The 15,325-nt window shown below is 49.6% G+C and overlaps 1 protein-coding gene across 1 annotated transcript in view; it reads left to right on the forward strand.

Annotated features, from left to right (window-relative positions):
* The first annotated feature begins 427 nt into the window (after positions 1-427).
* The window catches only part of CNGB1 (cyclic nucleotide gated channel subunit beta 1), a 63,449-nt gene continuing 48,551 nt past the window's right edge, over positions 428-15,325 (forward strand). Inside the window, exons 1-17 of the mRNA XM_075189438.1 lie at positions 428-538; positions 680-927; positions 1,176-1,303; positions 3,069-3,102; positions 3,718-3,760; positions 3,912-4,026; positions 6,436-6,454; positions 7,927-7,969; positions 8,934-9,045; positions 9,428-9,455; positions 10,330-10,462; positions 10,860-10,953; positions 11,734-11,773; positions 11,863-11,887; positions 12,253-12,267; positions 14,164-14,230; positions 14,810-14,846. Of these exons, the coding sequence (XP_075045539.1) occupies positions 1,184-1,303; positions 3,069-3,102; positions 3,718-3,760; positions 3,912-4,026; positions 6,436-6,454; positions 7,927-7,969; positions 8,934-9,045; positions 9,428-9,455; positions 10,330-10,462; positions 10,860-10,953; positions 11,734-11,773; positions 11,863-11,887; positions 12,253-12,267; positions 14,164-14,230; positions 14,810-14,846 (925 nt within the window). The 5' untranslated portion in view covers positions 428-538; positions 680-927; positions 1,176-1,183. The remainder of the gene's footprint in view (positions 539-679; positions 928-1,175; positions 1,304-3,068; positions 3,103-3,717; positions 3,761-3,911; positions 4,027-6,435; positions 6,455-7,926; positions 7,970-8,933; positions 9,046-9,427; positions 9,456-10,329; positions 10,463-10,859; positions 10,954-11,733; positions 11,774-11,862; positions 11,888-12,252; positions 12,268-14,163; positions 14,231-14,809; positions 14,847-15,325) is intronic.

A 15,325-nucleotide genomic window follows, 5' to 3' on the forward strand; every position in this document is an offset into this window, starting at 1 on the left:
TTGTGGATAGCAGTCGGCTTGTTGCGGACGGATCTGGCATTCCAGAGGGCACAGAAGTAAGGGAGAGAGGAGAGGGAAGAAATGGGGATGAGGTTAGCAAGATGAGCAGCGCGCGGGGAGGAACGGGAGAGGTAGGGCGGGGGGAGAGTATGGGTATGGAGTGAGAGCGGGGAGGCATAGTAGGGAGTGAGAGTAACAGTGTTAGTGTAGGATTAGTGTTAGTGTAGGATTAGTGTTAGTGTAAGATTAGTGTTAGTGTAAGATTAGTGTTAGTGTAAGATTAGGGTTAGTGTACGGTTAGGGTTAGTGTACGTTAGGGTTAGTGTACGGTTTGTGTTAGTGTACGGTTTGTGTTAGTGTAAGGTTTGTGTTAGTTTGAGGATAGTGTGTGGGTGGTGTTAGTGTACGGTTAGTGTACGGTTAGTGTTAGTTTGAGGGTAGTGTACGGTTAGTGTTAGTGCAAGATTAGTGTTAGTGCAAGATTAGTGTTAGTGTACGGTTAGTTTTAGTGTACGGTTAGTGTTAGTTTGAGGATAGTGTGTGGGTAGTGGAAGGTTAGTGTAATGTTAGTGTTAGTTTGAGGGTAGTGTAAGGTTAGTGTACAGTTAGTATTAGTGTAAGGTTAGTGTGCTTCCATTACATTATAGATCTGCATTATAAGACTGGGTAGGTGGGGAAGTCTCCCTTCTGGGGGTCTCAGTATAGTAATCAGATAAGACACATTAACCCACAGTGACGTAGCTCAGCCTGACACATTGTAGCAGATATTAGGGACAGTGTGAAATCCAGTTAATATGTGTGTCAGTTAACGGGATCAGGCTGTAATCAGCTGCCTCAGCACCAGGCAGATTAAGTCAAGGACGCTGCGCCTGCTCGGAGCCTCAGTGAGCCCAGCAGTGTGAAGAGGGTCACTCGCCTTGGAATCAGGTACGGAGGTGGGAGAACGGGGGACAGTGCCTGGTTTGGGGGCTGCTGGGAGAGGCCGGAATGTCTGATGTGTGAATGTGTCTTATGGGACATGTCTGATCCTTTACGTGTCTTAATGTTCCTCTCTGAGATACTACATCTATTATATATATTTACTATTCTACTAATATGTACTGTTCTCACTGAGGCCCCTTCCTAAAAACCTTTAAATAACGATGGAAACTGTTTTTTTATTTTATTTTCTGTAGGACCCAAAATGTTTAGCTGGATTGAGAAAGCGATTCCTCAGCCTCCAGAGACTCCCAAAAAGACATCTCCTGATGGGCAGGAGGCCGCCCCGGCTCCCCCCATACTTGTGTCATCTAAGTGTGCCGAGGTGAGGGCTGGGGCCCCAAAGGATTATAGGGTGGGTGGGGCCCGTTACTCTGCATATAATGGTACAGCCCCCTGTCTGCACCTGTGCTGCTGTCCTTACATGCAGAATATTATACTGGGACACAGCAAGAGAAGTGGTACTGTGTAGTTGTATTACATACATATGTTACTGGTACTATACACCGCAAGAGAAGTGGTACTGTGTAGTTGTATTATATAAATATTTTACTGGTACAATACATACCAAGGGTAGTGGTACTGTGTAGTTGTATTACATACATAATAGGCTGCTGATACTATACACACCAAAAGGAGTGGTACTGTGTAGTTGTATTACATACATATGTTACTGGTACTATACACACCAAGGGGAGTGGTACTGTGTAGTTGTATTATATACATATGTTACTGGTACTATACATACCAAGGGTAGTGGTACTGTGTAGTTGTATTACATACATAATAGGCTGCTGATACTATACACACCAAAGGGAGTGGTACTGTGTAGTTGTAATACATACATATGTTACTGGTACTATACATACCAAGAGGAGTGGTACTGTGTAGTTGTATTATATACATATGTTACTGGTACTATACACACCAAGAGAAGCGGTACTGTGTAGTTATATTACATACATAATAGGCTACTGATACTATACACACACCAAAGGGAGTGGTACTGTGTAGTTGTATTACATACATATGTTACTGGTACTATACACACCAAGGGGAGTGGTACTGTGTAGTTGTATTACATACATAATAGGCTACTGATACTATACACACCAAGGGGAATGGTACTGTGTAGTTGTATTACATACATATGTTACTGGTACTATACATACCAAGAGGAGTGGTACTGTGTAGTTGTATTATATACATATGTTACTGGTACTATACACACCAAGGGGAGTGGTACTGTGTAGTTGTATTACATACATATGTTACTGGTACTATACACACCAAGGGGAGTGGTACTGTGTAGTTATATTACATACATAATAGGCTACTGATACTATACACACCAAAGGGAGTGGTACTGTGTAGTTGTATTACATACATATGTTACTGGTACTATACACACCAAGGGGAGTGGTACTGTGTAGTTGTATTACATACATATGTTACTGGTACTATACACACCAAGGGGAGTGGTACTGTGTAGTTGTATTACATACATAATAGGCTACTGATACTATACACACCAAAGGGAGTGGTACTGTGTAGTTGTATTACATACATATGTTACTGGTACTATACACACCAAGAGAAGCGGTACTGTGTAGTTATATTACATACATAATAGGCTACTGATACTATACACACCAAGGGGAATGGTACTGTGGAAGTGGTTGGTATTTAAGTATAGGGATATTTTAAGGGAGTGATTCCAGGTATTACACATTAACTAGCAGAATAATATTCCGTGCAGCAGGACAATTCCTGATAATGATCCTATTGATTTCGGTCACATACACCGCAGTATCTGGCCACACATCCTATATCACAGTGTACATGGATTTTATTATAACAGGACAGATGAATCAATGAAAGTGCATGATAATGAGAGAGGTGTGAGAACCACTGGTCACGTGGGATTAAATCCCCTCCAGTCACCAGTACAGTTAGAGAGTCGTGGAGGAGAGGATTACTGATATGTCCACCAATTATAGAGCAATGACACAAGCTGTCCATATATCTAGATACAGTGTTCTCCCTTGACCAATGTATGTCCTGTAATGTACACCTGTATGTTGTTTCAGAATGTTCCCCGTCCTGAGGTCAGCCACCCTCCAGGTAACCACAAACCCAGATCCCTGGCCCAGCGCACACTGGCATACAAGGGGTTATTGATTCAAAGAGTTATTAGATTCTGGTTGATAAGGAGTTTAGTAAATGTTTGTAGTTTATTGGCTAGGAAGGGGTTACCCCAGTGTTTCCCCAATCCAGTCCTCAGGGCCCCCTCACAGTGCAGCTTCCAGCTGACCAGTGATATAATTACACCAGCTGTGGATCTGTTACATTGTGTCAGTCAGTAATGATTACACCTGTGGATCTGTTACATTGTGTCAGTCAGTAATGATTACACCTGTGCTCCAGCAGAGAGATCTGGAAAACATGCACTGTTAGGGGGCCCTGAGGACTGGGTTTGAAAAAAAACACTGAGTTAAGTAAAGGTTCGTAATCTATTGACTGGGAAGGGATTAAATAAAGATTTGTAATTTGTTGGCTGGGAGGGGGTTAATGTCTGTAGTTTTTGGGCTGGGAAGGGGTTAATGTTTGTAGTTTTTTGGCTGGGTGGGGGCTGAGTACCAGTTAGCAGGTCATCATTCTGGGTCTTCTCATTGGGGTTGGACCGTTGGCTGTTTGGTTATTAGTTGTCCCAACGTTTGACTGGCTTTGTTCCTACAGCTGATTCCAAGCCACAAGAAACGAGCGCAGAGTCTGATAAAAGGTGCGTATGTCTGAGTCTTGTCTCTGTGACATTAAGCTGCTTGTCATTCCCCTGAATAACTGGGCCACCCCGTACGTTGTCTTGTCTCTGTGACATTAAGCTGCTTGTCATACCCCTGAATAACTGGGCCACCCCGTACGTTGTCTTGCAGCTCTGGGGGAGTTCTCAGCTGGCTGGCACAGGGCTTGGGGAAAGTTGTCCCCCAACCTGCGGAGAGTCCCACCCTGCAGAGGGCAAACAAGGAGGCGGAGCCTGTGGTGGAACAGGTAACGGAGTGACACAAATGTTATTCCTGCCAAACACAATTCGTATAAACAGACCAGGCTCTTCCACATACATTAGTGGAGACCAGATGTCCACATGTCTTCTGATCGTCTATTAAGATATATGTTTAAACTAGTTCCACCAGTTACTGGTTATGAAAGAATATATGTATACTAACAACTGATTGTGATTCTAATTCTTCTGTTCAGGGAAGGATCTTACATATCGGCTCTGATATCACAGTGGGGGATATTCTTAGAGATGGCAGGATAGGGTTAATTGCAGTAACACGCTAAAAAAAATAATATATTGTTATTACATCTTATTTACAGACCAATCAATAAACTTTTTCCCAAAATTTTACAGAAGTTAACTGACTGTTACTGTTCTGCCTTCATATGAGCTTTGTTTCATGTAGAGATGCGTCTGATACCTCAATCTTTCCGTATCCGTGTGACAGCAGCTTGACATCCCTACTCTGTGCTGCTGGGAGACCCTGCTCCTTCCACTATATAACCCTCAGTCTGTGGCTTCCTGCTGCCACCATTCCCCTCCTCACATCATGTCACTGCCCCTGTCACATGCAGCCCTGTCCTCACTAACACATCACTCATCTCCTGATATATTCTGTGCTGCTGGAGACCCTGCTCCTTCCTCTATATAACTCTCAGTCTGTGACCTCCTGCTGTCTCCATTCCCCTCCTCACATCATGTCACTGCCCCTGTCACATGCAGCCCTGTCCTCACTAACACATCACTCATCTCCTGATATACTCTGTGCTGCTGAGGGACCCTGCTCCTTTCACTATATAACTCTCTGTCTGTGGCTTCCTGCTGCCTCCATTCCCCTCCTCACATCATGTCACTGCCGCTGTCACATGCAGCCCTGTCCTCACTAACACATCACTCATCTTCTGATATACTCTGTGCTGCTGAGGACCCTGCTCCTTCCACTATATAACCCTCAGACTGTGGCTTCCTGCTGCCTCCATTCCCCTCCTCACATCATGTCACTGCCCCTGTCACATGCAGCCCTGTCCTCACTAACACATCACTCAACTCCTGATATACTCTGTGCTGCTAGGGACCCTGCTCCTTCCACTATATAACTCTCAGCCTGTGGCTTCCTGCTGCCTCCATTCCCCTTCTCACATCATGTCACTGCCCCTGTCACATGCAGCCCTGTCCTCACTAACACATCACTCATCTCCTGATATACTCTGTGCTGCTGGGGACCCTGCTCCTTCCACTATATAACTCTCAGTCTGTGGCTTCCTGCTGCCCCCATTCCCCTCCTCACATCATGTCACTGCCCCTGTCACATGCAGCCCTGTCCTCACTAACACATCACTCATCTCCTGATATACTCTGTGCTGCTGGGGACCCTGCTCCTCCCACTATATAACTCTCAGTCTGTGGCTTCCTGCTGCCTCCATTCCCCTCCTCACATCATGTCACTGCCCCTGTCACATGCAGCCCTGTCCTCACTAACACATCACTCATCTCCTGATATACTCTGTGCTGCTGGGGACCCTGCTCCTTCCACTATATAACTCTGTCTGTGGCTTCCTGCTGCCCCCATTCCCCTCCTCACATCATGTCACTGCTCCTGTCACATGCAGCCCTGTCCTCACTAACACATCACTCATCTCCTGATATACTCTGTGCTGCTGGGGACCCTGCTCCTTCCACTATATAACTCTCAGTCTGTGGCTTCCTGCTGCCTCCATTCCCCTCCTCACATCATGTCACTGCCCCTGTCACATGCAGCCCTGTCCTCACTAACACATCACTCATCTCCTGATATACTCTGTGCTGCTGGGGACCCTGCTCCTTCCACTATATAACTCTCAGTCTGTGGCTACCTGCTGCCTCCATTCCCCTCATCACATCATGTCACTGCCCCTGTCACATGCAGCCCTGTCCTCACTAACACATCACTCATCTCCTGATATATTCTGTGCTGCTGGAGACCCTGCTCCTTCCAGTATATAACTCTCAGTCTGTGGCTTCCTGCTGCCTCCATTCCCCTCCTCACATCATGTCACTGCCCCTGTCACATGCAGCCCTGTCCTCACTAACACATCACTCATCTCCTGATATACTCTGTGCTGCTGGGGGACCCTGCTCCTTACATTATATAACTCTAGGGTCCTATCTGTGTGTGTGGTTTGTATGTTAACCTACATACTGGTAGGTTAATTGGCTGTGGACAAAAATTGACAATGTGTGGGTTATGTAGGGAATTTAGACTGTAACCTCCAATGGAGCAGGGACTGATGTGGATGATTACATAGTCTATGTATAGCTCTGCGTAAGTAAATGATTATTATATGCAGCTGATGGTTTATGGTGACAGGATCATTAGTAGCTTCCTGCAACTTATCTGCCTTCTCCTCTTTTCATTTCAGAAGCCGCAGAGTGAGGCAGGTAAGGAGGACTTCTGATGTGGAGGTGCTAGGTGGTATATAGCATGGTTATACCCTTATCTGAGCAGACAACATGTAAATAATCGCATGTTACAGCTGTGTAGTATCCTTGTAATCACCTTATTACGTGTCTGGATGAAGTCTTTATATTATGTGCAGCTATGAGTATTAATGAGATATAGGCACAGCTATGAGTATTAATGAGATATAGGGACAGCTATGAGTATTAATGAGATATAGGCACAGCTATGAGTATTAATGAGATATAGGGACAGCTATGAGTATTAATGAGATATAGGCACAGCTATGAGTATTAATGAGATATAGGGACAGCTATGAGTATTAATGAGATATAGGGACAGCTATGAGTATTAATGAGATATAGGGACAGCTATGAGTATTAATGAGATATAGGCACAGCTATGAGTATTAATGAGATATAGGGACAGCTATGAGTATTAATGAGATATAGGCACAGCTATGAGTATTAATGAGATATAGGGACAACTATGAGTATTAATGAGATATAGGGACAGCTATGAGTATTAATGAGATATAGGGACAGCTATGAGTATTAATGAGATATAGGGACAGCTATGAGTATTAATGAGATATAGGCACAGCTATGAGTATTAATGAGATATAGGGACAGCTATGAGTATTAATGAGATATAGGGACAGCTATGAGTATTAATGAGATATAGGGACAGCTATGAGTATTAATGAGATATAGGGACAGCTATGAGTATTAATGAGATATAGGGACAGCTATGAGTATTAATGAGATATAGGGACAGCTATGATTATTAATGAGATATAGGGACAGCTATGAGTATTAATGAGATATAGGGACAGCTATGAGTATTAATGAGATATAGGGACAGCTATGAGTATTAATGAGATATATGGACAGCTATGAGTATTAATGAGATATAGGGGCAGCTATGAGTATTAATGAGATATAGGCACAGCTATGAGTATTAATGAGATATAGGGACAGCTATGAGTATTAATGAGATATAGGAACAGCTATGAGTATTAATGAGATATAGGGACAGCTATGAGTATTAATGAGATATAGGAACAGCTATGAGTATTAATGAGATATAGGGACAGCTATGAGTATTAATGAGATATAAGGACAGCTATGAGTATTAATGAGATATAGGGGCAGCTGTGATTATTTATGAATAATACTTTGTCTGACTCACATAAGACTTTTAGTGAGTAACTGGGAATGTGAGAGTCCAAGTCGCAGGACATTGGGGGCGGGGCTTGGTGTTTGTGCTCATAACGATGTGCCTGGGCTGTAATTACTTTATTAATGTTACAGTTTGGAAACCCGTATCACTGGTACCTAGAAAGAGATACCGTCACATAACATTACATCGGGAGGATTCTTTGCATTATTGTGCACACTATGCTGTATACTTTGTGTATGTTTATTGCTATTAATATTTGTTTTCTCTGTAGTGGAAAAAAGAACAGAGAATGGACCCACGGACCAGACGGAAAGGTGAGACTTGTAATCCGCTATAACCTCCTTCATGTTATGTTTGTTGTATCTCTTATCATGGAGAACTGTGATTGCTACATAAAGTGGTCTGTAGCCTCCTGGGAGCTCTTAGCTAATTGCTGTAATGATTAGAGCTCTATAGTTAATGTGACGCCATAAATGTATTGTTACAGGGGGGTGGACTATAGCTCTGTGAATGTTACTCCTTCTGCTTATTCCAACCTGTGGCTCTCCAGGTGTTGTAAACTACAAGCCCCAGCTTACTTTACCAGTAGATAGCCAGCAGGGCATGCTGGGAATTGTAGTTTCAAAACACCTGGAGAGTCACAGGATGCCAGAGCTGATTTAGATGGTGGATGATAATCTTGTTATTAGACCAGGCAGAGCTCGCATGTGATATTTACTGCTGTGGATTTGTGCTATTGGTGGTTCATTCATTTCCCTTTTTTTTTATTTTTGTATTTCCTTTGCCTCTTCCTCATCCCTTCAACTGTGATTATTGTATATGTCCCCAGCTCCCTTGTACATAGAAACAAGTCTGCATGTCCTTCTTACCTACCACAGACCTGGAGACACTTCAAACACCATAATGCTAAACATGACCCTGTCCCCCCCCCGTCACGTCCTGTCCCCCCCCCCCGTCACGTCCTGTCCCCCCCCCCGACACGTCCTGTCCCCCCCCGTCACGTCCTGTCCCCCCCCCCTGACACGTCCTGTCACCCTGCTTCCCCTCGTCCTCCCCTGTCACCCTGTTGTCCCCCCACCCTGTCCTGTCACCCTGCCTCCCCCCCGTCCTGCCCTGTCATCCTGTCGTCGTCCCCGTCCTGCCCTGTCACCCTGCCACCCCCGTCCCGTCCTGCCCCCCGTCCCGTCGCCCTGCCCCGTCCTGTTCTCTACCCGTAGCCGTGCTCTTGTTTAGGAGTCACATATTAAGCTGGTGGTCTTATTTTCCCTCTTCCAACAGTTCCTCTCTGGGAGTCCTTTCATGGTTGTCCCAGGGCTTGGAAAAGGTTGTCCCTCAACCCGCCTGGAGCCCCAGGACGAGCTCGGAGCCAAGTGTTGTGGTTATAGAGCAGGTAAGTGTCTCTGCATAGGTTGGATCCTATGCTGTACCGTGCCCACCATTACACTTATATGCCGGGTTGGGGAAAAATCTAAGAAAGCGCCAGTTGTGACCCCATGTATCCTGGGAAGGAGAAACAGTCGGTGTAAGCGTCCTGGGAGAGGCGTCGTCTGGGCGGACATCTAGAATGGGCGTGGCCCATAAAGAGACACAAAGTGTGGATCTGCTGTTCATAAAGGATTATCCTTTATCCATAAAGCGCCAACATATTGCACAGCGCTGTACATAGAGATTACAAGTCTTTATATCTGGGACACTGATGGATACAACCTAGTTTTTAGCTTATGTCCCTTTTTATATAACTACAATTAACCTAAAATATCTCTTTGTTTCAGAAACCACAATTAGAAGAGAAGATTGAAGGTAAGACAGCAGGGCTGGCAGTAAGTGTACTAGATGGAAGGGGTAAGATAGATAGAGACTGTCGGTGGGACGTGGCGGGAAATAGTGCAGATGTAATGTGAGGGGCACAGGATGGTCCGCGGGTGGGAAAGTGCGGGTGGGACAAGGCGAGTACAGGGTATGATGATGTGGGTGGGGCGTGGCGGGTGGGAAGTGGCGGGTGGGGGATACAGAGTGGGAAGTGGCGGGTGGGGCGTGGGGGGTACAGGATGGGATGTGGCGGGAGAGCATGGGTGGGACGTGGGGTGTACAGGGTAAGCTGTGGGGGGTACAGGATGGGATGTGGCGGGAGAGCATGGGTGGGACGTGGAGTGTACAGGGTAAGCTGTGGGGGGTACAGGATGGGATGTGGCGGGAGAGCATGGGTGGGACGTGGGGTGTACAGGGTAAGCTGTGGGGGGTACAGGATGGGATGTGGCGGGAGAGCATGGGTGGGACGTGGGGTGTACAGGGTAAGCTGTGGGGGGTACAGGATGGGATGTGGCGGGAGAGCATGGGTGGGACGTGGGGTGTACAGGGTAAGCTGTGGGGGGTACAGGATGGGATGTGGCGGGAGAGCATGGGTGGGACGTGGGGTGTACAGGGTAAGCTGTGGGGGGTACAGGATGGGATGTGGCGGGAGAGCATGGGTGGGACGTGGGGTGTACAGGGTAAGCTGTGGGGGGTACAGGATGGGATGTGGCGGGAGAGCATGGGTGGGACGTGGGGTGTACAGGGTAAGCTGTGGGGGGGGTACAGGATGGGATGTGGCGGGAGAGCGCGGATGAGACGTGGTGGGAACAGGGTGCAGCAGAATAATTATACGTATTTGATGCCTTTCCTCCTTGTGTGGCAGAAGTGATTATTCCTCCGCCCTCTCCAGTACACAGCCTTGTACCAGCCCCTGCAGCAGCAACGCCCCCACCTGCCCCAGTGGAGGTATTACCAGCAACCACTTCCGAAGCAGATGCAGCAGCTCCAGACAAAGGGTATGAACATCACACAGTGTACATGATTAGTACATACACGTGACATTAGGAGATGACAGCTCACGTGTGTACTGGCACAGTATAGGTAGTACTAGATTCCCTGAAATATTAGTATGATATTATTTACTTTATACAGATTGAGCTGGACCTTCTATATTATTTAATCTCTTTAATGAGCTTTCTACATTGTTGGGAGAGAAAAAGGAGGAAAAGCAAATTACAGATCCATGGGGTTACCCCATAGCTACCAGTGCCAAGCCTCTAATCACTGTAGTATCTGGGCCAGTCATGTCACTTCCTATTCTGAGCATGGGAAATTCTGAAAACATGGCCTGCAGGTTGTGACGCTCTCCTGCTAGTGAACATTGTGTCTCAGTGGTATCTTGTTTGTGCACAGATCCGGTGTTGGGGTGCTGAACTGGCTCATGCAAAGTCTGGAAAAAGTGGTGCCACAGCCAGAGACTCCTGTTGTAATCCCTAAAAAAGTGGAGGTGAGTGTGGGCCCTCCTGTCTGTCGTAAGGGGACGTGGGCCCTCCTGTCTGTCGTAGGGAGACGTGGGCCCTCCTGTCTGTCGTAGGGGGACGTGGGCCCTCCTGTCTGTCGTAGGGGGACGTGGGCCCTCCTGTCTGTCGTAAGGAGACGTGGGCCCTCCTGTCTGTCGTAAGGAGACGTGGGCCCTCCTGTCTGTCGTAAGGAGACGTGGGCCCTCCTGTCTGTCGTAAGGAGACGTGGGCCCTCCTGTCTGTCGTAAGGAGACGTGGGCCCTCCTGTCTGTCGTAAGGGGACGTGGGCCCTCCTGTCTGTCGTAAGGGGACGTGGGCCCTCCTGTCTGTCGTAGGGGGACGTGGGCCCTCCTGTCTGTCGTAGGGGGACGTGGGCCCTCCTGTCTGTCGTAGGGGGACGTGGGCCCTCCTGTCTGTCGTAGGGGGACGTGGGCCCTCCTGTCTGTCGTAGGGGGACGTGGGCCCTCCTGTCTGTCGTAGGGGGACGTGGGCCCTCCTGTCTGTCGTAAGGGGACGTGGGCCCTCCTGTCTGTCGTAAGGGGACGTGGGCCCTCCTGTCTGTCGTAAGGGGACGTGGGCCCTCCTGTCTGTCGTAGGGGGACGTGGGCCCTCCTGTCTGTCGTAGGGGGACGTGGGCCCTCCTGTCTGTCGTAAGGGGACGTGGGCCCTCCTGTCTTTAGCAGACGGCACTGAACATTGTGTGGGTCGGTGAGTCCCTGTTATGGGGACTATTTGTTGATTTGATTACTTCTGGTTTTGATTGACAGGAGGAAAAGCCAAAAGAAGAGGTGCCGCCCCCCCCAGCAGGTGAGCGTCAGGAATGTCTTGTGTCTGTCCTCGCCTACACCCCCCACCTGAGTGTCGACCTCTCTGACAGGATCTTTATTTCTTTCCAGTGACCCGGAAAGACTCTAAGGGAAGGTAAGTCACTCCTTGGGTGTCAGCACACAATCTCTATTCCTGATATATAATCATTATTAGTCAATAGACCTTCCTCATATTGCAGTGTGAGGGGACTTTATTGCCCCATATAACCTGTCTATCATCTGCTGGGCACTAGTGTACCAACAACACAGGCGCTATTTGTCCGCAGATGTGGACTACACTGGCCATTTTGTTGAAGCCCAGAGAATCTTGCGGGAATAATGGGTATGAGTTATTTATACAATTCTGCTCAGTGGATTATGCCCGGTTATATTCAATCTACAACATGTTTTTAGTAAAGATAATCTAAAGCTCCCACCTAACACGTTCTGTTCCTTCCTGTTGCTGTGTTTCGGACGCAGCGCTGACAGCATCGGGTAGGTTTTATGCCCTGTGTGGTAATGCTGGCTATCATACAATCTGAATATACCTGGGAGGAACGGAAATACCATGATGGTTACCTTATGTGCCGAGTACAGACCTAGTTGTGGACAGGGGAATCTCATTGTCAGGGATTCCACAGATCAGAGTTTCAAATGAATAATTTGCAAACAATTTAATTGCCCCAATCTGATCAGTTTATTATCAACAACCAACCACATGTAGACCCAAATTCATACTTTTCATCCTTACTGGGTAAATAATTAGGGTGAAGAAAACAAGAACCAGAGTCAGGTGTGGCGGTCCCCTGGGGTGGTGGCGTGTGGCGGTCCCCTGGGGTGGCGGCGTGTGGCGGTCCCCTGGGGTCTCGGCGTGTGGCGCTCCCCTGGGGTGGCGGCGTGTGGCGGTCCCCTGGGGTCTCGGCGTGTGGCGGTCCCCTGGGGTGGCGGCGTGTGGCGGTCCCCTGGGGTGGCGGCGTGTGGCGGTCCCCTGGGGTGGCGGCGTGTGGCGGTCCCCTGGGGTCTCGGCGTGTGGCGGTCCCCTGGGGTGGCGGCTTGTGGCTTTCCCCTGGGGTCTCGGCGTGTGGCGGTCCCCTGGGGTCTCAGCGTGTGGCGGTCCCTGGGGTGGCGGCGTGTGGCGGTCCCCTGGGGTCTCGGCGTGTGGCGGTCCCCTGGGGTCTCAGCGTGTGGCGGTCCCCTGGGGTCTCGGCGTGTGGCGGTCCCTGGGGTCTCAGCGTGTGGCGGTCCCCTGGGGTCTCAGCGTGTGGCGGTCCCTGGGGTGGCGGCGTGTGGCGGTCCCCTGGGGTCTCGGCGTGTGGCGGTCCCCTGGGGTCTCAGCGTGTGGCGGTCCCCTGGGGTCTCGGCGTGTGGCGGTCCCTGGGGTCTCGGCGTGTGGCGGTCCCCTGGGGTCTCGGCGTGTGGCGGTCCCCTGGGGTCTCGGCGTGTGGCGGTCCCCTGGGGTCTCGGCGTGTGGCGGTCCCCTGGGGTCTCGGCGTGTGGTGGTCCCCTGGGGTCTCGGTGTGTGGCGGTCCCCTGGGGTCTCGGCGTATGGCGGTCCCCTGGGGTCTCGGCGTGTGGCGGTCCCCTGGGGTCTCAGCGTGTGGCGGTCCCTGGGGTGGCGGCGTGTGGCGGTCCCCTGGGGTCTCGGCGTGTGGCGGTCCCCTGGGGTCTCGGCGTGTGGCGGTCCCCTGGGGTCTCGGCGTGTGGCGGTCCCTGGGGTCTCAGCGTGTGGCGGTCCCCTGGGGTCTCAGCGTGTGGCGGTCCCTGGGGTGGCGGCGTGTGGCGGTCCCCTGGGGTCTCCGCGTGTGGCGGTCCCCTGGGGTCTCGGCGTGTGGCGGTCCCCTGGGGTCTCGGCGTGTGGCGGTCCCTGGGGTCTCGGCGTGTGGCGGTCCCCTGGGGTCTCGGCGTGTGGCGGTCCCCTGGGGTCTCGGCGTGTGGCGGTCCCCTGGGGTCTCGGCGTGTGGCGGTCCCCTGGGGTCTCGGCGTGTGGTGGTCCCCTGGGGTCTCGGTGTGTGGCGGTCCCCTGGGGTCTCGGCGTGTGGCGGTCCCCTGGGGTCTCGGCGTGTGGCGGTCCCCTGGGGTCTCGGCGTGTGGCGGTCCCCTGGGGTGGCGGCATGTGGCGGTCCCCTGGGGTCTCGGCGTGTGGCGGTCCCCTGGGGTCTCGGCGTGTGGCGGTCCCCTGGGGTCTCGGCGTGTGGCGGTCCCCTGGGGTCTCGGCGTATGGCGGTCCCCTGGGGTCTCGGCGTGTGGCGGTCCACTGGGGTCTCGGCGTGTGGCGGTCCCCTGGGGTCTCGGCGTGTGGCGGTCCCCTGGGGTCTCGGCGTGTGGGGGTCCCCTGGGGTCGCTGTGTATGGGAGTCATTACGGTTGTAACATATGTTTTGGGTTTTTGCAGGGTTTTGAGCTGGATCACTTATGGTTTGGAGAAAGTCATCCCACAGCCAGTAACTGCAGCTAAGCAGGTATTTATCCATCATACAGCCAGCCTCTGTCTTCTCCATAACAGTGCAGTCGGATTATCATTCCCCCAGCTCTATCCTCGGCTCTCTCCCACTATCCGCTTCCTCCAATTGCTATATGGGGTGCAGCAGAAATGTGCACCACCCCTGTAATTCTAGTGGCTGTCCTGGCCCTCGCTGCACCTCTGTTACCTGGACTCAGTCACTGATTTACCTGCTGATGGTGCACTGACCACTTCTATTAAAGCATCAATACGTGTATATATATATATATAGTTATACACCAGCAGCCCCTCCCACCATTCTTCTTGTCCCTCCTCCTATAGGTGTGTTATAAACCCCCCACTTCCCTCACATCCACCCCCACACCCCCCTTGGTTTCTTATCAGGGATCTTAGTGGAGAAGTTGTTTTGGTTTTTTTGGGGGGGGGAAGGGGACGAAGGGACCCTGCAGGCCGTTCCTCCAGTACAGAGGAACAGTTTGAGGTTTGTGTCCCCCTCATGTAGAGAACGACTGAGCTGACTCTCAGGGGTGCGTCCGGGGTATAATACGTTAGTGATGGTTTCTCTTCTCTCTGACAGGATACACAGACCATCACCCTCTGTCCGGTGGAGGAAAGTAAGTGATATTTTTGGTCCATTAATCCTATTTGTTCCTGATGCATTGGGGATTTCTCTCTCAGCTGTGGGAATAATAAGATTAGAATTTTATGTATAGAGGCTGTAATATGCCAGGGACAGATACTGCAATATGAAATATGGTTTAGTATCAAAATCATGATAAATGTTCCACTAATGTATAAAATAAACACATTGTATCACAGTAGTAGCTGTAACTGTCACACAGCTCAAGTAATACGTCTTATAATACGTACGTATAGGATGTACGGGGTGTGGTATATAGTGATTATTATAATACACAAGTGACATTAATATACAGTATGTAAAACATAACCTTGTAGTGATGTCATCACGTGTATCTGGTCAAGTGAAATGCTTATATTATATATATATTATACCAGCAATATTTAATATTTATACCGACATTGATGATGAGTTCTCGGTACAGCGCTGCGGAATCAGTGGCGCTATATAAAC

This window comes from Mixophyes fleayi, chromosome 10, assembly GCF_038048845.1.
Source record: "Mixophyes fleayi isolate aMixFle1 chromosome 10, aMixFle1.hap1, whole genome shotgun sequence".
NCBI classification, from domain to species: Eukaryota; Metazoa; Chordata; class Amphibia; order Anura; family Limnodynastidae; genus Mixophyes; species Mixophyes fleayi.